This window comes from Macrobrachium nipponense, chromosome 13 (assembly GCF_015104395.2).
Source record: "Macrobrachium nipponense isolate FS-2020 chromosome 13, ASM1510439v2, whole genome shotgun sequence".
Taxonomy (NCBI): Eukaryota; Metazoa; Arthropoda; class Malacostraca; order Decapoda; family Palaemonidae; genus Macrobrachium; species Macrobrachium nipponense.
The window spans coordinates 99,391,170-99,419,118 of record NC_087206.1 but is presented as its reverse complement, the minus strand read 5'-3'; the positions used below and the strand labels follow the sequence as shown (position 1 = coordinate 99,419,118).

The window sequence follows — 27,949 nt, the reverse complement described above, 5'->3', positions numbered from 1 at the left end:
TGGTCTCCCTGAATTTCTCATGAGTTAAAAATTTATTCATATTCTATAGCATTTGTGAATGTTTATTAAATTCCCACTGAAGTATAAGCCCGAAATACTAAAGGAAGATAGTATTTGAGTTGACACGATTTCAAATTCATAAAAAGAATATACTTTTTGTTCCGTTTTGGGTTCCCTTCGTTACCCAGGAGCCAAAAAGGCATTTTAAACCTAAATTCTTTTACCGTCAGATGCTGCTCCTAGCTTTATTTTTAGAGATAGAATAACCGATGAATGTACACGAATTTTTATAGCTTTTGTTCTTTTTAAGTATTTTGTCATTCGTCCCATTCGTCAACAGAAAAGTACAGTACAGTATGAGGACGAGGAGAGGGGAATGTTAAGTGTGATCATTTTTTGCAAATTAGTTTTCTATTTTGCTATAGTTATGCAAATGCTTTTCATTTGTCTATTATTCAATAGACAGAGAAAGAGAGAGAGAGAGAGAGAGAGAGAGAGAGAGAGAGAGAGAGAGAGAGAGAGAGAGAGGCTGAAAACTATATATTGTTTACCTGTCAGGATGTCTGAGGCTATGTAATATATGTATGAGATATCCATGCTTTGATAAATACTGAGCCAAGAAGGATTTCGAAGACTATGACTATATTAAATCAATATTTTCTTTTAATCCAGAAGGATGATATATACGAAAGCAATTCACAGATTTTATTACACATTTTTCATGCGTTTGTGTCCCGTGACATCAGCTTTAACGACAATTTGTTGGTATTTCATTTAAATTAGTAATGGGGGTTGTTATTGGGTAACTCATATAGCAGAGTTATGCCATGAAGGTGATTGGGACAATGAATAAGACGAAAACTACTAAGACTTCAAGTAAGGCAAAACGTGTTGCAAATAGATAAATAAGTATAACGGAGATCCCACCCTACACTAGGGAATAATAATAATAATAATAATAATAATAATAATAATAATAATAATAATAATAAGGGAAATATAGCCAGTAACTACAGGCCTATCACCTGCCTACCAATAATGTGGAAGTTACTAACAGGTATCATCAGTGAAAGGCTATACAACTACCTAGAGGAGACAAACACCATACCTACCAACAGAAAGGCTGCAGAAGGAAGTGTAGGGGCACAAAAGACCAGCTCCTGATAGACAAAATGGTAATGAAGAACAGTAGGAGAAGGAAAACCAACCTAAGCATGGCATGGATAGACTATAAGAAAGCCTTCGACATGATACCACACACATGGCTAATAGAATGCCTGAAAATATATGGGGCAGAGGAAAATACCATCAGCTTCCTCAAAAATACAATGCGCAACTGGAATACAATACTTACAAGCTCTGGAATAAGACTAGCAGAGGTTAATATCAAGAGAGGGATCTTCCAGGGCGACTCACTGTCCCCACTACTCTTCGTAGTAGCCATGATTTTCCATGACAAAAGTACTACAGAAGATGGATGCCGGGTACCAACTCAAGAAAAGAGGCAACAAAATCAACCATCTGATGTTCATGGACGACATCAAGCTGTATGGTAAGAGCATCAAGGAAATAGATACCCTAATCCAGACTGTAAGGATTGTATCTGGGGACATCAGAATGGAGTTTGGAATAGAAAAATGCGCCTTAGTCAACATACAAAAAGGCAAAGTAACGAGAACTGAAGGGATAAAGCTACCAGATGGGAGCAACATCAAACACATAGATGAGACAGGATAAAAAATACCTGGGAATAATGGAAGGAGGAGATATAAAACACCAAGAGATGAAGGACACGATCAGGAAAGAATATATGCAGAGACTCAAGGCGATACTCAAGTCAAAACTCAACGCCGGAAATATGATAAAAGCCATAAACACATGGGCAGTGCCAGTAATCAGATACAGCGCAGGAATAGTGGAATGGACGAAGGCAGAACTCCGCAGCATAGATCAGAAAACCAGGAAACAAATGACAATACACAAAGCACTACACCCAAGAGCAAATACGGACAGGCTATACATAACGCGAAAGGAAGGAGGGAGAGGACTACTAAGTATAGAGGACTGCGTCAACATTGAAAACAGAGCACTGGGCAATATCTGAAAACCAGTGAAGACGAGTGGCTAAAGAGTGCATGGGAAGAAGGACTAATAAAAATAGACGAAGACCCAGAAATATACAGAGACAGGAGAAAGACAGAAAGAACAGAGGACTGGCACAACAAACCAATGCACGGACAATACATGAGACAGACTAAAGAACTAGCCAGCGATGACAATTGGCAATGGCTACAGAGGGGAGAGCTAAAGAAGGAAACTGAAGGAATGATAACAGCGGCACAAGATCAGGCCCTAAAAACCAGATATGTTCAAAGTACGATCGACGGAAATAACATCTCTCCCATATGTAGGAAGTGCAATACGAAAAATGAAACCATAAACCACATAGCAAGTGAATGCCCGGCACTTGCACAGAACCAGTACAAAAAGAGGCATGATTCAGTGGCAAAAGCCCTCCACTGGAGCCTGTGCAAGAAACATCAGCTACCTTGCAGTAATAAGTGGTACGAGCACCAACCTGAGGGAGTGATAGAAAACGATCACGCAAAGATCCTCTGGGACTATGGTATCAGAACGGATAGGGTGATACGTGCAAATAGACCAGACGTGACGTTGATTGACAAAGTCAAGAAGAAAGTATCACTCATTGATGTCGCAATACCATGGGACACCAGAGTTGAAGAGAAAGAGAGGGAAAAAATGGATAAGTATCAAGATCTGAAAATAGAAATAAGAAGGATATGGGATATACCAGTGGAAATCGTACCCATAATCATAGGAGCACTAGGCACGATCCCAAGATCCCTGAAAAGGAATCTAGAAAAACTAGAAGCTGAAGTAGCTCCAGGTCTCATGCAGAAGAGTGTGATCCTAGAAACGGCACACATAGTAAGAAAAGTGATGGACTCCTAAGGAGGCAGGATGCAACCCGGAACCCCACACTATAAATACCACCCAGTCTAATTAGAGGACTGTGATAGAGCAAAAAAAAAAAAAAAAAAAAAAAAAAAAAAAAAAAAAAAAAATAATAATAATAATAATAATAGTAATAATAATAATAATAATAACAACACACTGCCTATGCCTCCATGTCTAATGATCACAATAGTTTAGAAACTACACCTCTGTCATCTGAAGGTCCATACTAATAGGAGGAGGTATAACACCTGGGTCCATCTTCGGACGCCTTTAGTAGAGAAGTAATTTGATGCTCCTTACTAAATTTAGTAAGTGGCGCGTGGGTTTTGTAGAAATAAATAAATATAAGTCTGCAATACAGATATTTGTTTTTTAAAACCACCGAAAAATTTAGACCCAGGTTATTTGTTCAGTCGTGTCTGTCTGTCTGTTTACCATAAGATATCTTAGAAAGTTAATGATTGATATCTGTGTTGTTTCCTTTGGGGGTGGAGTATTAGCTTGAATCTTTGTGAGGCAGATTAAATATCGGTGAAGGGGAAAAGTTGGTCAGTGCTGTGGCAAAACAGAGATTTTGGCCAGCTGTGCATGACATTGTGTCTTTTGTAAAGGAAACCTTTTGAGGGTGACTCAACAAAGGAGGTTGTTCAAATGTTCCGGCCAATAGCTGTCAGATGCAGGAAGTTAGAAGTGTGTTTTATTCCGGAATCAAGAGTGTGTGTACATATAAATATATGTATTTAGTTTTTTAATATTTCTCAAGACGCTTGACAGCGTCGTAGATGTGCCCACAGTGTTTTCCAATAACTGGAATTGTTCCTGAATATGTGAATATATATGTTATGTATATGTTTCTAAACTAAAAGCTTATAAATATTTCCCGCAAGAGTAAAATGAATATATGATCTTCTTAAAACTTTGGTTCACTTTATCAATGAGTTTCGAAAGAGAGATTCTAGAGAGATTCTAGATTTGGAAGGCATCTCATTGTGGACACTGTACCTAGATTATTATTATGAGTTTCGCTAAATGGAAAATGTTTAGTTATGAATTGTTCTAGTTTCCCTTTTTTTATTTTAATTGATTTTTCATTTCAGGCACGTGAAGCGGAAGCCACTTACAAAGCGTGCGTGACGGAGGCCAACGAGAGGCACACTTCCCTCCTGAGGGTGAAGAAGGAGGTTTTGGTGCAGACCCGAGAGCTCATCCTCCAGTGCGACCAGACCATGAAGGCCGTCACTGTCGGATATTTCCAGTTACAGCACACCGTGGCTGCGCCTGCGCCCATCCAGGTGAGTCAGCTTTCTTTTTTTTCCAACTGTCATTCTCCTTAATTGGAGTACTCTCTTTGCTGATTTTTGTGCCTGGTCGTGTAACTCAGATGTCATTTGGGCATTTATTATTATTATTTAGTATGCGTATTTATTTTACTTCTTGTATTCTTTGTTTCGTTGTATTATTTTTCACACTGAGGAATTGTATTTTGTTAAGCTGTCAGGCAAGTTCATGAACTCTTGGTTTCTTGTTCGTTATGAATAATAATAATAATAATAATAATAATAATAATAATAATAATAATAATAATAATAATAATAATAATAATAATAATAAAGGATTTTTTGGAAATGTTCATTGTTTGTTTCTTCTAATTCCAGTTCTTTACAGGCCTCATTTTTCTTTTGCTGATTACTGTTCAATTTAGATGAGTCTGGGAGTGTATCAGGGTAAACTGGTCCATGGAATTTGTGCCCAGGCATTAATCTCAAACTTAGGTTGCCCATATTTATGTTATGATTTATACCTTGGGTACCTACACCGTAAGTTGCCCGTCCGTCTTCATGCTGTAATAGTATGTACCTTGGGTATCATGTAGAAGTTTTACCGCCTGTAAAGTTGCTTAAATTGACTTGGCTGTCATTGAATTATAGGATTCATTGTTGTGGTGGTGGTAACCATTCCCAGAGGACTTAACTAGAAGGACTGGTTTCATTGTCACTATTTTCAGCGGTGACTTGGGGGTTTTCGCCTCAACTTTGCAATTTGATGGTTCCGAGTTTGAACCTTGTTCAGGACTTGATAGATTTCTATAGCAACACGAACCTTATGTCCTTATGTGCCAAGGATGGGGGGTGGGGGGGGGGGTTCTTGGGGGACCAATAGGTTTACCTGCTGAGTCTTTAGCAGCCACTGACTTGTTCTACGCAGTCTTAACTTGATGAGATAAGACTTGGCAGCTGATCATAAGTGCAAATGTTAGGTCTTAAGACATTGCGTGACAGCTCAGTGACCTGTTCCTTGCCTCTGACGCTCATGAGCTACCTTTAAATTATCCTATTACATACATACGTTCATATATGTAACTAATTAACACATAAGGAGATTTTACAGAAATAAATTTCTGACTCACAACGGGATCGAACCCAGGCCTCATGAGACGAAAGGTACGGGCACTATCAACTGAAATACACAGGTCATGAAAGTTACTGAAACTTAAGTACTTCGGTACCTGAGGTTTTTCCTGGACAAGTTTCCGCCTAACATACCAGAGAGTTGTACCCAACATCCCAACGCACCATTCAGAAATTTATTTCTGTGAAATACGTGCTCCTGTATTGATTAATTACATCATATTCACGCTGAAGGAGAAATTCGAATGAAATACCATCAATTGGGTCCCTGGTGGGTTGGGAAATTGGCAAAACTCGTTGGTATGTTAGGCGGCATCCTGGCCTGGAAAAACCTCAGGTACAGAAGTACTCAGGTTTCAGTATCTTTCATGACCTGTTTGTTTCACTTAATAATAGCGCCCTTATCTTTCGCCTCCGAGGCCTGGGTTCGATCCCGTTGTGAGTCAGAAACTTATTTCTGTGAAACATCCTTATGTGTTGATTAGTACCATATATGTATTTGTGTGTCTGTGTGTGCGTGTATTCCTTGGTTAAATGGTGGTAGGCATCCATCAAAACTTTAAGATTCAGGACGAAAAAGAAACCTATTCAAAAAAACAATCGGAACGAGGTGTCCGACCCCAGCCACGTCTGCTAGATTGCGTGATTGTGAAAGGCTGAATAGGGGTTCAAATGCCTTTTGTCAAATGAAGAATTTTGATGAATAGACTGACTTAACTCGATCATGGTTGGAGGGAAAGAGTCGGGACGCCTTCCCTTAGGCACGATTGAAGAAGAAGGAAACTCCTCTTCCTTGGAAGACTTCCTTTTCGTTTCCTTTCATATTTTTGTGGAGGAATTAGTGGTCATTCGCCGGTTTGAAAGAAGGGAAGAGGTGGTTTAAGAGAGAAGAAGAGGAGTGGTGCTAGTGAAGGGAGAGGGAAGCTAATTGGAGTAATTAAGATTTTGAAAGAAACTAAAAGTTTTGAGAACAGGAAGATTGAGAGAGAGAGAGAGAGACCTTACCTTACAGACCTTACATTTCGTTCGGGTTGCCCCAGGTCCCTCAGTGTGAGGCGCCTCTAATGTCTACCAGAGAGTTGCTAGTACATCTTCCGGTATATTTTGCATCTTCCAATCTTGGATGGTCTGGGATGCAGTTTAGATATTTGTCGAGCTTATTCTTAAACACATCTACGCTCACTCCTGATATATTCCTCAGATGAGCTGGCAACGCATTGAATAGACGCTGCATTATCGATGCTGGTGCGTAGTGGATTAATGTCCTGTGTGCTTTCCTTATTTTTCCTGGTATAGTTTTGGGCACTATTAATCTACCTCTGCTTGCTCTTTCTGATATTTTTAGTTCCATGATATTTTCTGTTATTCCTTCTATCTGTTTCCATGCCTGAATTATCATGTAGCGTTCTCTTCTCCTTTCTAGACTATATAATTTTAAGGATTGTAGTCTTTCCCAGTAGTCTAGGTCCTTAACTTCTTCTATTCTAGCTGTAAGGACCTTTGTACACTCTCTATTTGTGCAATATCCTTTTGATAGTGTGGGTACCATATCATATTGCAATATTCAAGTGGACTACGAACATATGTTTTATAAAGCATAATCTGTGTTCAGCTTTTCTTGTTTGAAGTGCCGTAACAACATTCCATTTTTGCTTTACATTTTGCCAACAGAATTGCTATTTGATCATTGCATAACATGTTCCTATTCATCATCACACCAAGGTCTTTAACTGCTTCCTTATTTGTGATTGTCTCATTATTAGGTCCCCTATATGCATATAGCTTTCCTTCTCTGTCTCCATAATTTATTGATTCAAATTTATCAGAGTTAAATACCATCCTATTTACCTCTGCCCAATCATATACTTTGTTAAGGTCTCTTTGTAGAGCGTTTCCTATCTTCATCACAAGTAATTTCTCTACTTATTCTTGTGTCATCAGCGAAACTACTCACTACCGAATCCTTAACATTACTGTCTATGTCTTCAATCATAATAACAACAACAATATTGCAGCTAGCACCGTACCTTGTGGCACACCGGATATTACCTTGGTTTCATCCGATTTCTCATCGTTTGCAATAACTATCTGTTTTCTGTTGTGTAAAAATTCTTTTAACCATCTTCCTACTTTATCTACGATATTGTGTTTTCTAATTTTCTTTGCTAATATATTATGGTCTACTTTGTCAAAAGCTTTTGACAAAGTCTAAATAAACCACATCTGTTTCATTTCCGCTTTTCTTCATATTTTTGAATATGTTCTCACGGTGGACTAACAGTTGGGTTTGTGTACTTTTTCCGGGTACGAAACCGTGTTGTCCATATTAAACAAATTATTTTTATTAAATGTTTCATAATATTTTTCTTCATTACCCTTTCATACACTTTCATAATATGTGATGTTAGACTCACAGGCCTATAATTACTTCTAGTCTTGATCCACTTTTGAAAGTAGGGGTGATATATGCTAATTTGTGCTCATCATAAATCTTGCCTGTATCTACACTTTGTCTTAATAATATTGCAAGTGGCTTTGCGATAGAATGAACTACTTTCTTTAACAAAATAGCAGGGACTCCATCCGGCCCTGCAGCAGCTCCATTTTTAATTTCATTAATTGCCTGCACAATATCAGCTTCATTAATTTCTATGTCAGCTAAATATTCACTATTTTCTTCCCTTACTTCTATATCATTATCTTCATTATCTATTCTAGGGGTGAATTCTCTCTTATATCGTTCTGCCAGTATGTTGCAAATTTCCTTTTTTTCATTCCGTTAATCTCCCTTCAATTCTCAGAGGGCCTATTTCTATTCTTCTTTTATTCATCTTCTTCGCATATGAGTATAATAGTTTGGGGTTTTGCTTGATATTTAATAGGGTTTTTCTTCCAAGTCCCGTTTTTCATTTTCTTTTGATTGTATAATCTTTTGTTCTGCATTTTCTATCTTACTTTTTAGTTCTATAACTTTCCATGCATTTTTTTCTTTTGCAAGACCTTTTTTCCACTTTCTGATTTTCTGGAACAAGATCCTTCTGTCTCTTGGTATGCATGAATGATGTTTACTTTTCTTCTTCGGTATATATTTTTCCACTATTTTCTCCAATATTTTATATATCTCCGTATTTACCCTTATGTCATCACTTACGAAAATGTTATCCCAATCTTTGTTTAATTCTTCATTAATTTCTGACCATTTTATTTTTACTGTAGAAGTTGTATTTTTTTTCCATATCCTTCCCACTTTTTCATTTCTTGCTTATCTCTATTTTCACTTTCTTTGGAATGAACTGTTAATTCTATGACATTATGGTCTGCATACTCGCATTATAAACTATTATTTCTTTAACATAATTCATCTCGTTCACAAATACTAGGTCTAAAGTATTTTCCTTTTTCCTTTCTTGTTGGCATGTGATTTATTGTTTGTTGAATGTTGTATTCTAGTAGCATATCTATACTTTTCAAATTGCCTCTTATCTTCTGCACTACTATTACTCTCTTTTTTTATATGTATAAGTACAACCACAATCTCCTATTCGTTCTTTCCATTCTACGAAAGGAAAGTTGAAGTCACCAGATAGGAGAATAGTCCAGTCCTTGTGATTTCTACATATATCATCCAATTTTTCAATTATTAAGTCAAACTCTTTAGTATTAGGAGGTCTATATATTACTATGTTCATCAATTTTTCAGATTCAAATTCTACCGCTATTAGTTCACATTCTGAGTTACTATATTTCTCATATATTTTTCCTTGTTTTTTGTCTTTCCCATATATTGCGGTTCCCCCTTGATTCCTATTTTTTCTATCTGATCTATAAGTTTGGAACCCTTTTATTTGATCATCATTCCCAGTCTCTTGGGAATACCAGGTTTCACTTATATTCATTATATCTATTTTCTTTTCATTTTGGGTTAGTTCTTCTAAGTACTCTATTTTCTTTTTGAGTTACTCGTAACTAAACCCTGCGCATTCATCACTATGATGGTTTGCGTGTTTTTCCTCCTTCATTTAATACTGGTAGTAATAAGGATTTTCCCATGTCTCTTTCCTGTTCTGGTATGTTGTTCTTTTTTTCATTTCCAGAAATTCTGACATTAAAAAATCCAACTTTTCCATAATATTTGATCTTCCTTCAGCATAATTATTCATTTTGTGTCTGAATCTGCAATTTTCTCCGTTTCTGCAATATCCTCTTGCATAATAAATACAGTTATTATCTCTTGAGTAGAATTTCGGAGCTGATGCTTTGAAATTTTTTGCTGACACCTCTGCATATCTCATTGGTGGTTTGCTTTTCTCTTTTACCTGATATTCTTGATTTCTCTCTTTATTTGTTTCTTTCTTATTTTGGATTTTATTACTTGGTTGGTTATTTATTTGATTATGATTCATGGCTACAGGGTGCATATATTTGCATTTTTTGTCGAACTTACATCCTTTTCCTTCTTTTAGGTTTTTACATATTTTTGGATGCAGATCTCTGCAATCATCCCATATCCATCTAAGTATGCACATTTACCATATATTTCATAGTTTTGACATATCTTAGGATGTTTGTAGTAACATCTTTCTCCAAATCTGCAATTCCCTCTTTTCAAAAGGTTGCAGATTTTGTCTTTCTTGTCTATTTTTTCTCCTCTTTCCCGTCATTGTGTAGATCTGGGTAGAGCCTCTTCGGGATTTGCTTTTCTGTTGTCATATCGTAATTTATTTATTCGTAGGTATGCTGCTTTATTGCCTCATATGTAGTATCAATGAGTATCTCTGCATCCATACTTTTATCTTGTTCTTTGTTTTCCTTATTTTTTTCTGTCATTTCATTTTTGTTTACTTCTCTTCCGTTTTCCTCTTCTTCTTTTTTTTCTTCTTCTTCCTCTTCCTCTTCTTCTTCATCCTCAACTATTTGTACATTCAATCTTGATTTAATAACATTGTCTATCCATGATAGACATGTTGAACAAAAAATTCTTGTATCTTTTCTCAAATCTTGTATTACCTCAGCACACTGTGGATGGGTCGGAATGTTGCATGCAGCACATTTTCTGATTAGGTTTTGTGGATTGACTATGCTATACCAAACCTTACACAGTTTGCATGCTTTTGGCATTCTTTTTCCTAATGCATCAATTAGGATATTCACAAGATTCACCTTATTCATTTTCTTTGTCGGAATATGTTGGTTTATGTATATTTTCTTTACGAGTCTCTTGACCACTTGGATTTTATTTGGAACTTCTTCAATTATTTTCAAGATGTTTTCATTAGATTTGTTCCAGTTTGAAGGATTATATCCTTCTAATATATCTATGAATGCTTTTGTATCTTTTTGGTTAGGACTGTTGCTGATTTCATAGATGAGAAATGCCAGTTCCCTTCCTGAGAGAGAGAGAGAGAGAGAGAGAGAGAGAGAGAGAGAGAGATAGAGAGAGAGAGAGAGACTTTAAGGAAGTAGAGAACAACAGGGGATAGAAAAAGGCGAGGGAGGGAAATTGAAGTAATGAAGTCTTCAGTATAAACAAATGAGGTAGAACATAAAGGGTTTAGAAACGCATACATTAATACTGAACAATCAGAGCCAAGGAGAGAGGGAGAAACAAAGCGAGACTGAAAGGAAGACCAAGGATAACAGAAATAACGACATCAAACGCTGTTCTCTTTGAAGGAAAGTGTTAATTTCCTTTAACAAAAGAGTTCATATATTCAGATAGAAACCGGCAAAATTTCATCCATTCGTCCCTTTGAAGAAAATCACAAGATTATTTCTGTGATGCAAATCAAGTTTTAGATATAGTGATGTCCAATGATGCTGGAAAATCTTGATGTTAGACTGTGTACTAGTAATAGGATGGAGTAAAGTATAAATAAATATCTTCTCTTCAGTCACTTACACCCCTGTACTAATTGCCTTGTAAGCCTACACGAATCTTGATAGAGGTATGATGAAAATGTTGTCCATGTCTGTTTTAATATTATCAATATTGAGTGAGTGTCAGTCAGAAAAATACTTACCTCTTACCTGTTGCCCGTTGTATGCAGTGATTCCCCTCCAAGAAGTTATGCCCTACGGTCTGTTGCTTAGCTAAGAAAAAGCTGGAACTGATTCATAGTATATGTTCATATCAACACTACGATCACTGAAATTACTGGGTACGAAAATTATTTTTATACTAGATGCCCAGGTTGCTGAGATGTTGCCCTTGTGATGAACATGTTCAACTGACAAGCAATGGTGACTTTGAGCGCTTTCTCAAGATAGTTAAGCAGATCATGCTACTCCCTACGAACTTTCCTCGTCTTAGAAACACTTGGCCAATTCTCTCTCTCTCTCTCTCTCTCTCTCTCTCTCTCTCTCTCTCTCTCTCTCTCTCTCCTAGCTCTGATTGAAGCATTGTCAATTATTCATTCTCTATTTGTGTTAGTAGTTATGATCATTGTAAACAAATACAAATATTACATGACAGATATTAAATTTGATTTTTTTTTTTTTTTTTGTAGCTTCAAACTCTGTGCGAGAGTTCCAGACTCTATGAACCTGGATCACAGTACATGGAATTCGTGAAGAGGTTAGGCCCTTCGCTGGGTCACGAACCACAACACCAACCTTTCACGTTCGAGCCATATACTCCAGGAGTCCAGGAAGGCCAAGGGAACCACGACCCTACAGCCAATGGGTCACTCGCCAGTTCGGATGACCTCCAGGGTAAGATCTCTTAATTAACCTTCAGTTACATTGGTTCGTTACTTTTGATTTCTCGTGAAACCTTTTGATAAATATTTATTGATTTCGTTTGGAGTATTACATTGTTTTTATAAAAACAGACTTATAACACAGTTATTTGTTCTTAGGGTAAATATTTTTGAACCGCGGGGCCCATATTATTCAACTCGTGAGAAAATGACTGCCAATAAACGATTTGTTGACTAGGCATGCTTGGGTTGAGAATCGCTTTTGTTTGTTTTTTAATGTAAACATAAATTTCTATTGGTCATTAGAGCAGAACAATCTGTGCTTTTGTACTATTTGAGTAAAATTATGCATCTTACTAAACTGTTTTTATGCTAGTATTTGTGATTACCGTTTTTAACGAAAAATTCTGGCTCACACATATTTGTATATATATATATATATATAGATGGTATAATTATAGATATATATATATATATGATATATACATATTAATTAATGTATATATTACGATATCTATATATATATATATATATATATATATATATACGATATATATATATATATATATATATATATATATATATATATATATATATATACGATATATACTATATATCATATATATATATATATATATATATATATATATAGTATACTATATATATATTATGTGTGTGTGCGCATGTATATATAGATATATATATATGTATATATATATATATATGTATAATATATATATATGTGTTATAATATATATATATATACACATATAATGATAGATATTAATAAATGTATGTATTTATGATGGTAGCTTTGCCACTGATTTTATTCTGTAACATTTCTTTACTCTTTTTATTAAGCCACAAATAACCATTAAAACTGAATTCACTACATTTTTGGGAATAATCCTCACAGTTGGGGTTTATAAAAATCGTATAGGCCTGACACTCTTGACAAGGATTTGAACTTTTGGCTTTTTGAGTTCGACAGAGGCGACGGTGACATAAAGCATTCTGTCTCAGATGTCCTAATGCATTATATAAGTTACTCTCACCCGTTTCTAACCCCAAAAGGCGTAAGATGAAATTTTTTCAAGGTAAATACGCTCAACATATCGTATTCTCTTTAGGTTTATGTTATTCTTAAAGTGTGGTGACTTCATTTTTAATTGGATATTTGTAGTGCTCTCTCTCTCTCTCTCTGCACACATATATATATATATATATATATATATATAATATATATATATATATATATATATATATATAATATATATATACAATATATTTATTATATATATATGTATATATATATATATATATATTATAAAATATACGAATATACTATATATCGATATATATATAATATATATATATATATATATATATATATATATATATATATATATATATATATATATATATATATATATATATATATATATATATATACATGAATATGTGCAAAGGGTATAGAAGTGTAATGTTTAAAAATACCTAGAATATTACTACATCATGCGGTCAAACGACACAAAAAGTCTGGAATACTTCTGATGATAAATATTCTTTGAATCATCTTAACCAAATTAGCTTTCCCATCTTTTTCCTCTTGCAGCTTTCATTGAGGAGCAGGAAGGCAAGGATCACATATTTATTTGGTTTTAATATTTGATGTTGCCAAATATGAATATGTTGCTGATACTAATTACAAAAACATGTAAATTATAGAGCGGGTACATTTATTATTTTTCATGCATTTTTACATTGTAGAATGCTCAATTATTTAAATCATTCATAATAATTGTTGTGAGTACTGAATTTTCGTCACGTCATCTTTACCTGAATATTGATTCCAATTTTTTCGCTTTGGATTTAAGTTAGAAACTTCGAAAACTTCTCTGTGACATTTCTCCTCTTTTACCCGAATATCACTTAATGATGAATAACTAACTAACAGATTTTTTTATGATGGATAATTCGCTGAAGTCATATTTTGTCACCAGCGATAAAACGTTGTCAATAATGATAATAGTGGTAAGACTTGTATAAAACACTCATCTCTGTTCAAAGGATCTGATATGACCCAATGCCCTCGGACAGGTCGCCTTGCAGGAGCAGGGGGCAGCGACACCGACAGCGTGGGTTCCTCCAGGTCGGCCAAGAGCGGGGACGTCTCCCCCACCGCCTCCCCGATAGCCGCGGCCCGGAGACCTCACACACTGTCTTCAGGAGACGAGCTCGAGACCGATCCCGATACGGGTGAGTTGTTACCGAATCCAGGGAACATTTGCATTTGGTTCGACATCTCGTTTCCTTGTCTCTTTGGTAGCAAATAATCTTTGCGGGGATCCCCACGAACATTTTTCGTGGAATGTAACTTTTGTGGAGAGAGAGAATTTCTGGTGATGGGTTGTTTCAACGTGCGAGGCGTATAAGAAGCCGAATCTCACGCACCATAATCAGAGATTTTGTTCTTCTGCTAAGAAATTCTGTCCAGAGGTTGTGTCTCGTCTTAATCTGTGAGATGCGTTAGGATCCTCGCAATTAAGTGCTAGTGGTCATTAAACGTAGATGTGTGCAGCTGTTGGAGGTATATGCACTATTAGTCCTCTTGCAATTTTTCTTTTATTTATTTTGGCTTGACTGCTGTTTGTAATAGATTTTTAATTCTACGTTAACCCATGGTTATTAATTCCTATATAGTAGCAGAGTGTTAAATTTGTATTTTATAAATTTGGTACTATTGACGTTAATATTTTACTATGATTTTCATCATTTAGAGAATATATTACTAAATAGTGTTATTAAACATGATACTAATTTCACTACTGTTCCTGCTGTATTGCTATAAGTTCTGTTTACAAAGAGGAGACCATCGTATTATAGCTTAAATTACTAGCTCTGTTATCACTTGTAACATTAGTGAAGTAAAACTACTACATTATTTCAGTTTCACTAAACAATTCTTTGAATTGCTGTTGCTTATAATGGTGACTTACTTTACTTTTATAATGTTGTTTATGTTAATAAATCAACCATTTCATTTATTCCAAAGACTAGTTTTAGTTCTGTATGTACTTACACTGTACTGCAGTTTGTTTGCCAAGTTTACAAACATTGTATCTAATATGCACACACCCTTCATGTGCATAAAGCTGAAAATGCATTCGCATGCATGTGTGTACACGTGAGATTATTGGTATGTTCATCGAGTCCTTATGTACCCGTATATATGTAGGCATAGAAGTGTATAGACTTGTATAAGACATTTCATCTGATTATCTTTAGAAACCATAATTTTTCATTATCAGTCATTTATCACTTTCTAGCTTGTTGAAGCTGCAATGACAAATACGAAGTTAGCGGTTGAAACTTATATTTCCATGCTGACACCGAGATGATTTCATCTTTATCCACAATTTTCCCTTAGTTCTTCGTTTGAATTGACTCTATCTTTCGCCGAAACCATTCATATTTACTTTCTTTGTGCTAGGTTAACCTTGCGTATGTTATGTAAGCAAAGCTGCTTTGAACTTTCTGAATTTGATCGTTATTTTTAATGAGGATCTTTGGAAAATATACCTTTTTGTCAAAGAATAATGAACTATTCAGAGCATCAAATATAAATCTTTATTACTGATATTACAATAACAAGAGTTAATTTTTTTTAAGTTCTCTGAAAATAAATCCAGTTATTTATCTAACTAGACAAATCTGGCATGTTTACTGTGGCTCCTTTTTAGAAGTAACATTGTAACTGTTTCAAAGTATTCTCAGATTTACTTTCTGCAGCGTCAATCAGTTGAATGCTGAGTGGCTGCTTTTATTCTTGATCACAGTAAAAAATAACAAAAACTAAATTTCATAACTGGAAAAACTAAAATAAATACCTTAACAATTATTGCTTCTGGTGTAGTGTAGGAGTTAATTTTTCCTCATAGTTTTATCATAATTTCATATTTATGTTTGGTCCTGATAATGTCTTTCATATTTTTCCTTTCTTGTTATTTTTTTCAGAAATTTATCATATTTTGTGTAATGTTTCCATTTTACCGGAACTGTCCTGTATCCTCACCCACAGCAGACACCCACTACGGCTGGGGCGCCGCCCGCCGACAGGTCATGAGTAAGGCGGCTGTTACACATGCCTTCAGGAAACTGAAGACTCCCTCTCGATGCCGCGAGTGCGATTCCTACGTCTACTTCCACGGATACGAATGTGCTGAGGTAAAGGAGATTTCGCAAATTTAACTACAGCTGGAATCATACATATTCTAATTTTGTAAATAAAACATTCGGATCAGAAAACTAAGTTATTTCTGCCTACCATTTTGGTTGGCTGCCCATTATTATATTTTTGTTTTCAAACTGAAGGTTTTCCTTCGATTGCAACCAAGTTCTTCCTTCAAAATTAAACCAGGATGGTTGCAACCTTGTTCTTCTTTCAAAGTTTAACCATGACGGTTGGGACGTTGCGACAAAGTTATTCCTTAAAAATTAAACCATGACGGTTGCAACCAAGTTCTTCTTTCAAAATTTAACCATGACGGTTGCGACAAAGTTCTTCCTTAAAAATTAAACCATGACGGTTGTAACCAAGTTCTTCCTTCAAAGTTAAACCATGACGTCCTGAAAATAATCTCTTCAAGTTTATTCATTCTCTAAAGAACAATTTAGTTTCATGTTGAAATTTTATATCGTTATTTAAGTAAATTATAAAGATAAAAGCAATAATCTGATATTTCTTCCATACAGTTTCAAGTTTCCACACCTAAAATATTTTTTGAAAAGTTAAGTGATTGCCTGCTCCTAACATTTCAGAATCTCTCAACAACAATTTCACTCAATTTTCCTTTTCATTTCCACATTCAGTGCGGTCTTGGCTGCCACAAGAAATGCCTGGAGACCCTCGCCATCCAGTGTGGCCACAAGAGGCTGCCCCGAAAGATGACGACCTTTGGGGTGGACTTGGCACAGCATCTCACCGAGACCAGTACCCCGGTGCCTCATCTTGTCCTGAAGTGCGTGGCCGAGATAGATAATCGAGGGACTAAGATAAAGGTGAGGGTTCAGTTCTTCGTATTTTTGGAGTAAGGATACTCTTGCTCTTCGTTCAGTAGACTTCTTGGAGTAAGGATGCTCTTGCTTTTCGTTCAGTAGACTTCTTGGAGTAAGGATACTCTTGCTTTTCGTTCAATAGACTTCTTGGAGTAAGGATACTCTTGCTTTTCGTTCAATAGTCTTCTTGGAGTAAGGATGCTCTTGCTTTTCGTTCAATAGACTTCTTGGAGTAAGGATGCTCTTGCTTTTCGTTCAATAGACTTATTAGATTAAGGATGATATTGCTTTTCGTTCAATAGACTTTTTGGAGTAAGGATGCTCTTGCTTTTCGTTCAATAGACTTAATAGAGTAAGGATGCTCTTGCTTTTCGTTCAATAGACTTAATAGAGTAAGGATGCTCTTGCTTTTCGTTCAATAGACTTAATAGAGTAAGGATGCTCTTGCTGTTCGTTCAATAGACTTTGTGGAGTAAGGATACTCTTGCTCTTCGTTCAGTAGACTTTTTGGAGTAAGGATACTCTTGCTCTTCGTTCAGTAGACTTCTTGGAGTAAGGATGCTCTTTCTTTTCGTTCAATAGACTTCTTGGAGTAAGGATGCTCTTGCTTTTCGTTCAATAGACTTCTTGGAGTAAGGATGCTCTTGCTTTTCGTTCAATAGACTTCTTGGAGTAAGGATGCTCTTGCTTTTCGTTCAATAGACTTATTAGAGTAAGGATGCTCTTGCTTTTCGTTCAATAGACTTTTTGGAGTAAGGATGCACTTGCTTTTCGTTCAATAGACTTTTTGGAGTAAGGATAATCTTGATTTTCGTTCAATAGACTTATTAGAGTAAGGATGCTCTTGCTTTTCGTTCAATAGACTTTTTGGAGTAAGGATGCTCTTGCTTTTCGTTCAATAGACTTATTATTAAAGCGTTAATGGGGAGAAGTGAGTTTGATCTTTTTAAAAGTGAAATGATGGAGTGTGCTGCAGTATCCTCAGCAGACTCACTTGATTAATAGGAGTTTGTTTACGAGATGGAAGGATGGCCTGCAGGAAGAACATTATGATTGCTTGAAGTCTTTTTTTTCTCCTTTTTGAAAACTGCCACAAGACTAAGTGTTGTGAATTAAATGTTGTTTATGATAAGGATCAGATATAATAACATGAGCTAATTGTTATTTAGTTCGGATGTGGAACGATACAAATTATAACATGTAATCATGAAACCGCAAAAAGGCGTGGATTTCAAAGTAGAGCGTCTTTAAATAACCGATTGTTTTATGGGGGCTAAATAAGTTTACGTAAAATTTCCGGTGATTAAAACGAAACTTCTCGTGATGTAAAGACAAACAATGAAGACATTTCTGTAGATGCTCATTTGTTACTTTATTTACATATAAAATAAGAGTTAGAGAGAAAAGATAATGTTATGGAAAATGTGCAGATTTCAGCATTCCATTAGAAATTTTGAGAAAGGGAAACTGACATCTCCATCTAGCTTCTCTTCTGAGATTGGGCCCACAAACCCGTTCTCTCTCTCTCTCTCTCTCTCTCTCTCTCTCTCTCTCTCTCTCTCTCTCTCTCTCTCTCTCTCCTTTCTACATACATTCATATTACTCCTGTAATATCATCTCGCAGCTTTAATGGAAAATAAAGATACACCAAACATTCCATTTTATGATTCTTCCGTGCTCATAACGTTATCCAAACACTCATCGAAAAGGTTGTGTCGTTTTTTGAGTTGCAAACATTTGCCCTTTCCCGTTCGGAGAGGAATTCTCTAATGGATGTGATTTTTGAACGTTCCGCGTGAATGGTATTGCGAAAGATGCTTTTGTCGTAGTATTTTCCTTTGCTGTAGGCGTCTGTATTAAGGGACTCAAATGCAGGAGGGAAATCCAGCGCCTGCAACGTCATTTTGTTTGGGATTTTTATTGTCAGTATTGTAATCCTTGTGTATTCATGGAATACCTGTTAATTACGATTTACTTCCCCCACCGGGGGTAGGGGATGACATCGTCGAGGGGTCCCTCCTATGTGGATTTAAATGCTGGTAATTGCAATTATTGAAAAAAATGACGTTGCATCTGATTTCAGGTTTGAATACAAGGCGTCAGATCGAATTAAAATCAAGCCTTCTAATAGGGTAGAAAAGTGGTCGGTGACACTGCATCTTGGCTTATCCAGTAGGATATCCATTCATTTAGATAAGTTGAATATAGTGTGAGCTTGTTCGTAACAGTTGAAATACAGTGAGTAGACAGTTCCATGGGTGATCATACAGAGTATGTTGAGATAGAGGCCCTCCATGACTGTAGTAGATCCCGGAATTTTATAGCGTTCATGCCTACTGGATACTTCTTAGATTCAACGTCTTCAGTCCAGCAGAACTTTGTTGCAAATGCAAGATATAGATGGGTGAAGTTTGGAAGAGAAGAATCCGATGATATGAATCTTGAAGTTGAGAGTTGCGAGGTCATGGAAGGTCGTGGAGGTTATTAACAACCCTGCCCCCCATCCTCAACTGTTTTTTTCTGCTAATTACGGTCTCCAGCCGATTTGGCCATGGTTAGGTGTGTGTGAGGAACATACTGGTTAGCAATAGTATATTGGACTAATTAACGCTCACAGCATGTGCTTGGTGTTTATTTCTCGTATAGCATCCATACTGACTGCTTACGACTGTTGAAAATGATTCTGTCGGTGACAGTAGACGATGTTAAGACGTCGAAGGTGATGACTCCCGTATCTATTCTTGATACTTTTGTCTGGGAATTTCTAAATTTTCTTACTGAAGTATGTTTTATATATATATATATATATATATATATATATATATATATATATATATATATATATATATATATATATGTACTCGAATGTGTCCGCATTACAGGTTGCTATGTTCGTTTGCGCCAAGAAATAGGCTACATTATCTAGGTTAATTTGACACTCTTAACAATATTCCCTTAGTGAATCTGCTAAAGTCGAGTCCCGGGAATCATTGGCGCATAAAGATATAATGAGCATTGCAGATTATTATCAGTATCGCATTTAACATCTAATTAAAGAGGACAGGGCCAAGAAGAATTCCCTGTGAAACACCTGCTGTAACTTGAGAAGGTTTGGATAGCGTTCCATGGTATTGGAATCGTTCCATTTGAGAGGAAATTACCTAGGCAGGCTCCTGAAGATCCACCTGTATGATTTTATTTGAACTTATTTTAGAGAATAAAGGTTCAGCTTTCTCAAAAGCTTTTGTGAAGTACAGATTCTGTACTCTTGTGATACTGTTGGAGACACCTCTCATTGTTCGGTCTTAGTGGTAAATAATTGCGTGCTTACCAGGCAATCACTTACCACTAGGAATATGTCTGGTCAGGCTGCAGTTAATTCTGAGAGTTTCAATTTCCTTTCTAAAATGAGGTTTGTATTTTGCACCGACGGCTCGAAGACTGTCGTCGGAAACTCAATCTTGGGATTCGTGTCTCGGGTCGAGTGTAAGAATGAGAAGTAGAAATTGAGAATTTACATTTGGTATAGTGCTTAGAGAGAGAGAGAGAGAGAGAGAGAGAGAGAGAGAGAGAGAGAGATCAAAGGCTGCACTAAACAGATAAAAATATATGACATCTTTTGAGAAGAAGCCTCATTCAGTTCCAAAAACGTGGAGAAGCAGAGCAGCAAAGGCTGGTAAATGCACTTGGACTGAAATCCAAATAACAGTCTTATATATATACATGTATCCTCTACATGATATGGAAAGAGGAATTAGAAAATAAAATGAAAGAAGGCTGAAATTGGTGGATTATAAAGCAAACTTTCAGAGAAGTTCGTGGCTTTTAAAGTCTTCGGAGTTGTTGTGGTATGAAAGTTGCAAAAGTTTGAAAAGGTGTTTATCGGGCAAGGCGGTTTTTCTCCCTTTGTACCTCGGGAGTTAATTGGCGTGTGAGAGGCATTGAGGAAAGCCAAAACTCTATTTGTGATTTTGGAAGGTTTCTCTCTCTCTCTCTCTCTCTCTCTCTCTCTCTCTCTCTCTCTCTCTCTCTCTCTCTCTCTCTAAGGTTTCGTTTTTCCTTGAGTCAAGTGGGATAAGTGGGAGACGTTAGACAATCTACAAATTTACGGGATTCTTTCTTTCAGTAATGGAAGGTTCGTGTCAAGAAAAGAATTTAATTAAAAGATAAAACTTTTCCACCGTTTCCTTATAGTATAGTAAACTAAAGGCCTTGGTGGAACACATTAAATATTTTCAGTTTTATTGCATTCTCATACACGTGCACTCGTGCAAACACTAATATATACACATATGCTGTAATATATATATATATATATATATATATATATATATATATATATATATATATTGTTATAGTGTATTAATGCATAGCGTCATTGCTTGAATTTTTTGTTTCAATTGCGCATCATCCACAGGAAGACTTCCACAGTTCAGCTGTGTGAGGAGCACAAGATCTCTGGAACTAAGAAGTTTGACAGCGTGGCTCATTTAATAAATCTGGTCACTCTTGGCAGAAAAAGAGGGTCAGGGATCAATTGTGATAGCGAAAGTTCTCTGTTGAATTACCACTTATGAATAATTGAAAAACAAGAGACTATTAGTCGATGAGCCAAGTCATAACTGCTCGTGTTAGATAACAGAAACCTACCACCACGAACCACTCTGTCTAAATGGTTTAAATCTGTGGCAGAAAGAGACATCTTCTCTAGAGAACTGTTTTCTAGTAAAGGAAGGACAAATGACATGAAATAGATTGCACTAATTTTGTCACTGTTATATAAATATGAGACCTTACGTATAATATCCACCTTCTGTGTGGCCTTTGCTGGCACTTTCATTAGATGTTCCTCATTCAGCAGAGTCCCATCCACTTGAAGGGGAGGATGGGGTGGATAATCAGTATGAGGTCTACTAATCAACAGAGCTTTCATTTTACTGGAGTTCAGCCTCATACCCCACTAAGTACACCATTTGCTAATCCTCTCCGTGTCATGTTTGAGACTAAGGACAGCTTCATTTCTCATAAGTGGAGATTACTACACCCACTAGTGTGTCATCATCGACATACTGAACAATCTTGTGTTTCAGGACAACAACCATATCACATGTACACAATAGAAATACCAGCAGACCAAGAACACTACTCTGTGGAACCTAAGACACAGTAGGTCTTGGTTCACTAAGGATCCCGATAACGCAACTAGCAGCAGCATGCCTGTCAGCGAACCTAGAAGAAACCCTAAAACTTACTCTCCCACTCCAAGATTCTGGAGTTTGAATATAAGTGCCTTATGATTTACTAAATATATTTTAATTAATATACACTTAGAACCCTTATCAAGGATCTCTTACAAATGGCATGCTAAAGCTAAAAGAGCATCACAGGTTCCCAACTGCTATGTGCATATTGACTACTAACTGAAATCCAAAGGGTTTCATATACTTGCATAAATTTGGAGAGCACAGGGAGAATAGAAATCGGCCTGTAGTTACAGCTGCCAGCAAATAGCCACTCTTCCGAACAGGCACTATATTACTAGGCTTGCACTCATCAGCAAAGGTACCAAGTCAACATAAAAATCTATAGAATCTACTAAACATATGAGACAACACACAAGAAATCTTTATAAAAATTAAAAGGAAGAAGCCATCAGGAGGGTTCCCATCCCAGCTATCAAGATTATCAAGAATTTGCTTAATATCCCCAGAGCAAAATGCAAATTTTGTAAGAACAGGTTAAGGATAAGTATCAGGAAGAGGGACATCCTCAGCTGACTGCTCAGCTTCAAAATCTCGATGAAGCAGTTCAGCCTTTTTCCTAGGCTCAGTAGCCAATCTACCATTATCTCTTAATAGTGGTGGGATGGAAGATAAGACTGAAAGAAATGCCAATTTGGTCCACTATGGTTGAGACTCAGTAAATTCCTTGAGTTTCATCTTTAAGGAATTATTGTAATTTCTCTCGGCAAAAATGTATGGTAATTCCTATTCACAGCACAGCGAGACTGCAAAAATGGCGTAGTTTTCATGAGAACATTTTCGTCTACATGTATCATCAAACCAAGGCTGGTCATTTTCCTGAATTTGTTGACCTTTTCAGGATAGCTTACTGAAATAGTCATCAAAACTTATCAATTTACTCATTTGGATCAGATATTGCATCTGAAATATTAAGTGCTTGACTTATCGGTATCTGGTACATCTATGAATATGAGGTCTAACCTATTACTAGAAATATGCATGGGTTCTTCGGGTAGCTAGGCAAAATCAGAGGATGCACAGAACTCGAGAGCAAACTGGCCACGTGACATTTGAATTAAGTCACCCACTGTGCTTTGCATTACAGTCTTCACAAGTAACTAATGAAGCTTTTGAATCCTGTGACTGAGCCATGCTAATCATCCCCAAGAGACATAATATATAGAGTCATCAATACTTGGTTGGAAGTAATTGTAAATACATAAACATCGTAGAACTTACTGAAAATCTTAGAAATAAAAAAAATCATGGCAGTTACACTTACGTTTTTTATGATAAACAGATCATCCAGACCTAGTGTCTACAGCCATACCTTGCGCATGTTGGGATGTTAAGCCAAACCCTGGGATGAAAAATTCTTCCTTTGATAAAAAAAATTGTAGTATTATAGTTATGGGGATAACTCTAGAGATCCAGAAAATTTAACCTTAATCCTCGAATATCAGAGCAAATTACTCTGCAATATCTCTTACGGCAATAAGTAGCAAGCCTTGGGTTTAGTTCAATGTGTCCTGAAAATATTGAAATAAACGAAAAATTTTAAGCACATATAATAAATATATTCATAGCAGAAACTAAGCATAAATTAACAAACAAATAGAATAAAAAATAAAAGTATTTACGGTATTTACAATATTTTTTTTATTAAAGGGATACAGGACATTAACCTTATGACATTAAAAAAGTGTTAAAAAATTTGCCAGAGGCAATTGGTTGACAAGGAGGAGCTAGTTACCCTGCAGGGCAAGAAAGAAACTGGCCAAGTTTGCCACATCAGCTGGATGAGGACAGTTACGATAGACTTAAAAATTATAAAAATCTGAGACAGGAAAGAATATGTTTAAGAAGAATTTGCTTGCATAATCCTGTCTTATACACTTTTCGAAAAAAAACAGGAAATTAAACGAAGAAGACGCAAAAAGCTTGATTGTACCCTCAAGCATTGGAACTTAAACCATAAAAGACCATAGTACAACGGCTGTGATACAAACCAAGGTTGGAGAGCAATGTTTACATTCTTAAGTAACCTTCTCGTAGAAGGATTTTCTACAAAGGCTCAAGGGTCCCTTTCACCATATGTTTTGATTTTGGAGTGTCCTTCTAGAAGAGCTTGCCTGCTAAGGGTTAAGGATCTTTTCTACTCTAACTCATGTAGAAAAAGATGTCACACCCTGCAGTCACATATGTATAGTATGTGTGTTTGTGTGTATTTATATATGTATATATATATATAGCAATACAAATATATATACCAGCTGACCAACCTAGCACTGCCTGGGAAAACTGTGTCAACTGATAAGCTCTCTCTCTCTCTCTCTCTCTCTCTCTCTCTCTCTGCTCTCGTCTTTCTCGTACCCCTCTCCTCTCTCTCTCTCTCTCTCCTGTTAGGATAATTGCTTCAGTTACATTGCCCAACATTTTTAACATTTAATATTTCACCCCTTCTCACCCATCAATACGTGGCTGAACTTGGACTTCAAGGGCATTGGGGGGAATGTTACTATTCATCTCAGCAACCTCGAAAATGTGGATTAAACAGTGATATCTGTCATTTTTGACACTATTTTTCACCCCTTCTCAGGCCCCCTTTCTATCGAGGCTGAACTTCGATTAAGGGGCATTGGGTGTGTCACCATTCATCGCAATGACCCGGAAAACTATGGATTAAGCACTATTACTTGTCGTTTTTATTATTTTTAAGAGGTCGTCCCCTTCCCAACCCCATCCCCTTTGGTCCCAGTGATGTCTTAATCCCCCCCCCCCCCACCCAGTATTCTTTTTTTTTAAATAGTAAGTCATATGTATACAAAATTAGTTTTTTCTGAAGCTCATTAGTACCAATTTTTTTATCTATCCTGCCATTTTCTTTTTATTACCTGACTCGTTGTATGAAATTAGAGTGAAGTTGTGCATAACTGAAATACAGCTATTTATTGAAGTATGATATTCTTTCCGCTTAATAGTTCTTGGTGGTGACAAAAATTTTTGTTGGTCAGATCCCAAGTGCTCATATTTCAAAAGGCATAATGTCGCAAAATCTTAAATTTATTTTGTGCCCGTTATATGTTATGTCTAGGAACTGTCACTGAAGTACCATTTTTTTTTTTATCTTTTAGTAAATATTCATTGTGAAGTGTGACTTAAAAATTCTTTTTTACATTATTTGCAGCACCAAATGCGGGAGGGTTTTAGATGTCCGTTGACAATCTCAGTATCTTAAACTGAAAGATTTAAAACTTTTAAGCTAAAAAAACTTACTCTTGATACTAACATGCCTGGGTTCTGTCTCTCGTAGGGCATTTACAGAGTGTCAGGAGTGAAGAGTCGAGTGGAAAAACTCTGCCAGGCCTTTGAGAACGGAGCCCACCTGGTCGACCTCACAGACCAGCATCCAAATGTGATCGCCAATGTCCTGAAACTCTATCTTCGTCAGCTTCCAGAACCCCTTCTCACCTTCAGATTGTATCCAGAGTTTATCAGGTAAGCCTTTTCGTCTTCTGTGTTTTCAGAATATTTCAGGTAGAACACCATGTCTACTAAACAGGGAGTTTAGTAGACATGGTTTCTATCTTTTGTGCATTCACTTTACTCATTAAATACTTTATCCTCTGTGTGGTCAGTGTATTAGGTAAACAACCTATCTTTTCCATATGCAGTTTATTTGGTTAAGCCTTCATCTCTTGTGTTGACAGTTCATCAAGTAATAACCTCACATTTCGTGTTAACTGAGTTTGCCAGGTAAGCTCCTTATTTCTGTAGAATTTGTCATCCAGTGCCTACCTGTTAGGTTTAGAGTTTATTAGTTAATACATATTTTATTTTGTGTTGACAGAATATATTTCGTGATAAAGAGTTTTTGATGTAATAGACTTACCATGTTTATTGACAATTTATAAGATAAAGATCTCCCTTTTCTATTGAAGGAATGTAAGGAGTGAACTTAGTATTACCATACCAGATGTTTCTTAATATTTCTTTTCTCACTATCTTGCAATGTTATTTGGCAAATAATTAATGGTTTTTGGTGAAACCAAAAATCATTGTCAAAATGATTTTTAATGTATGCATGGCATCCGGTTATAAATTTCCACATATCAACTTTGTAGAAGTAATGAAGGTGAAAGGTGTGTTAGACATTACAGTAAACTGTAACATGTTTCTTAAAGTGGTAATTGAATGTATATGCCTCTTTACACGATTCCTTCAGTCTTCTCGAAGATTTTCCCATGAAAGAAGATTAAGAGTAATGTGTGCTCTTTTTTTTTAGCATATCTCATTATTTAGATTTATATGAATGAATACAAATAGAGTTATGCTTGATAACGACGCAAAACGGTTGAAATTTGTTTATAGTTAATGTATTCCGAAGATCACATTTTCATTTCATATTAGAATAATAGTTATAGTATAATTTATATAATCTCTTCGTGCATTTTATACAAAAATTTAGATATGAGATGGAGGTAACAGATAAGAAATACGTTTTATTCAGTCTTTTTGTGTTATTGCAATTTTGGACTCTTAGAAATGATACAGAAAGAATGGGAGAAAGATTAGATGTCGAGAGATGAAAGCGAATTTTAAGAAAACTTTGACCTCAGAAAAAATTCCTCCACCTCAAAACTTTAATTAACTTCAAAGTCGTTTTAACGAGATGACGAGATTGGCTGTAATGAAGTCTAAAAGGTCCTGATATCAGCGGATTTAGGCCTAATCCACCAGGAAATAGAAAGATGAGAGAGGCAGGGAGGGATTCGTAACGGATGCTGGTTTTAGATGAAATGACTGAACATCGTAAGCACTGACTAAGACTAGACTCATGAGGTATAGTTGATCAAGGGAGGGGGGGGCACGCGAACGGCGCCAGAGAGTCGAAGTCTGGTGACTTGGTTAATTAAATTTTTCTCCGTATGTGTGGGGTACATATAGGCTACTTTTAAAAAGTTTAATGAACGCAAATCACCGAATTTCATTCTTAATATTTTGCGCCCATAGGAGAATTAATCTCAGTATTACGAAGGACTAGCAAAATATATTAACTGAATATAATTTCTGACATGATATAATTACTGAAGCGAATACGAGAGAAAATGCATTCGTCAATGCGAATTAGAAAGTGCCCGTGAAGATAGTTATTTTAATGGGTCACATATGCGTGCTTATTCACTAATACAGCACTATTTTTCTGCGAAGGCATCTTTGATTTTTAAAGCGATAATTAAATTTCATTGAATATGTTCTCAATTATAGATTTGCCTACCCAAGCATATACACTCATTGCTGACGACTGTGCAAAGAGAGAGAGAGAAAATGATTATGATGATGATTAGCCGTTAAAAAGGGTCAGTGAATTCTAAACAAACTGACCATGTTCATTGTATAAGTATATCATGTCCTATGTTTAGTCTAGAGAAATTAACAGCTCTGGTATAAGGTCTAATAAATCTACAGCGTTTCTGGGAACGGCAGGGAAGTTGCATTTATGCATTTATATATATATATATATATATCATATATATGTATATATAATATATATATATATTAT

General features: G+C 36.0%; 1 protein-coding gene across 19 annotated transcripts in view; it reads left to right on the top strand.

The window, feature by feature from the left end:
- LOC135225223 (rho GTPase-activating protein 45-like) overlaps nucleotides 1-27,949 on the top strand; it is a 617,019-nt gene that overhangs the window by 530,248 nt on the left and 58,822 nt on the right. For 17 of the 19 annotated variants that reach the window (XR_010316935.1, XR_010316936.1, XM_064264541.1 and 14 more), the window contains 6 exons: nucleotides 4,077-4,271; nucleotides 11,894-12,098; nucleotides 14,156-14,344; nucleotides 16,167-16,312; nucleotides 16,958-17,146; nucleotides 25,700-25,884. Coding sequence is in view for 17 of the 19 variants with exons in the window: in XM_064264541.1 (XP_064120611.1) it covers nucleotides 4,077-4,271; nucleotides 11,894-12,098; nucleotides 14,156-14,344; nucleotides 16,167-16,312; nucleotides 16,958-17,146; nucleotides 25,700-25,884 (1,109 nt within the window). In the remaining 2 variants the exon portion in view is untranslated. Of the gene's footprint in view, nucleotides 1-4,076; nucleotides 4,272-11,893; nucleotides 12,099-13,700; nucleotides 13,722-14,155; nucleotides 14,345-16,166; nucleotides 16,313-16,957; nucleotides 17,147-25,699; nucleotides 25,885-27,949 lie in introns of all 19 variants that reach the window. The other 2 variants (XM_064264535.1, XM_064264536.1) reach the window with 2 other exon arrangements.